Source organism: Monoraphidium neglectum (genome assembly GCF_000611645.1).
Source record: "Monoraphidium neglectum strain SAG 48.87 unplaced genomic scaffold scaffold06405, whole genome shotgun sequence".
Taxonomy (NCBI): Eukaryota; Viridiplantae; Chlorophyta; class Chlorophyceae; order Sphaeropleales; family Selenastraceae; genus Monoraphidium; species Monoraphidium neglectum.
Window position 1 is genome coordinate 880 of NW_014007235.1, and position 1,382 is coordinate 2,261.

Sequence of the window (1,382 nt, forward strand, 5' to 3'; positions counted from 1 at the left end):
AGACTCCGGCGCGCGCGGCAGGTTGCAGCAGTGGATCAATCAGCAGCAGAGGCAGGCAGCAGCAGCGAAGGGGCGGTTGGGAGCGGCCGGCACGTGCGCTCAGAGAGAGAGAGAGACAGCTGCGCATGGCGAGGAGGCGCCGCGCGGCAGGTTGCAGCGGCGGCGGGAAGCAGCGGGCTGGTGGTTTGGAGCAGCGGACGCGTGCGCACAGATCGGCGTGTGGCGCAGGTGGTGTTTTTTTTCGAGGTGGTTGCCTCAAAGATTGGACTGTAAAGCCCACATTGTGTGTTACCATGTTGGTTCTGGGCGGGCTAGCCGACACAGACCTGTGGGGGGTGCCTGCTAGTGGCGCTCAGGCTACGGCTGTGGGGGGTGCATCAAGAGGGCAGACAGGCCGGCGGTAGAAATTGCAAAGGAACAGCATGGACAAATAATTTTATGAAGAAGTAATTTTTCAATTTTGAAGATCCATCACGGTAAAGTGCCTGCAGTGGGCCACAACCATGGGGGCACAGCAACACAGACAAGAGGCAGGAAGCAATGCGGGCCCAGCGGCTTCGTGGAACCGAGGGCTCTCCGCGGGGCAATGCGATAGGCAAGCGGAACCGTATCGGCAGCTGTTATGAAAGGCGTGTTTCCCAGAGTGAGGGCCCAAGATGCGCAGCCTACTCCTGGTATCTCTGTGACTTGTTGTACATGCTGTCAATCACGATGCAGGCCGCCGCCACAAACGCCGCATCCGCGCCCGCCTCCAGCAGCACGTCGTACGTGCTCGAATTGTCTGAGGACGCCGCCACGCTGCCGCGCTGCGACAGCGGCATCTGCCGCCGCTCTGCTGCCGCCACGGCCACCTCGCCGCCGCAGGGCAGCTTCCTGCTGACCTGGAAGCTGGTGGCGCCGAGCTCTCCGCGGATCTTGAAGGCGCTGGCGCCCCGGGAGCCTTTGAGGGTGATGCTCACGCCTGGCAAGTGGGACAGCAGGAGATCGGGAGGGTCGGAGCGGGGCTCGTCGGTGTTTGATCGAAAAGGCACAGTGCAGGGGAAGCGGCACACAGCGTCCGTGAGCAGGTCGAGCATAGGCTAGCATGCGTGTGTTTGTGTGCGTGCGTGTGCGCGTGTGTGTGCATGTGCGCATGTGTGTGCATGTGAGGGACTGCAATGATGCCCCGCCCACCTGGCTCAGCAGCCAAGAAATGGCCCACAAAGGTAGCCAGCCGGTTCCCCTCGTCCAGGTGGCCCCCGCGGTACAGAGGCCAGGTGCGCCGAAAGCGTCCGAGCACAAGCCCCATGCACGCAATGGCCTTGCCACGGCTGTCGAGCAGCACGCGCTTCTGGCGGGCGCTGTAAGGGCGACCCTCCTGCCTGTACGTGCGCGCAGCAAGA

The 1,382-nt window shown here is 63.0% G+C and overlaps 1 protein-coding gene across 1 annotated transcript; it reads right to left on the reverse strand.

The window, feature by feature from the left end:
• Positions 1-665: 665 nt before the first annotated feature.
• Positions 666-1,288, reverse strand: MNEG_16472 (hypothetical protein; the record flags this gene model as incomplete). The annotated part of the gene is made up of 2 exons (XM_014035059.1): positions 666-961; positions 1,174-1,288. The coding sequence occupies 2 exons, from the start codon at positions 1,286-1,288 to the stop codon at positions 666-668; spliced, it is 411 nt and encodes a 136-aa protein (XP_013890513.1).
• Between the last annotated feature and the right edge of the window lie 94 nt (positions 1,289-1,382).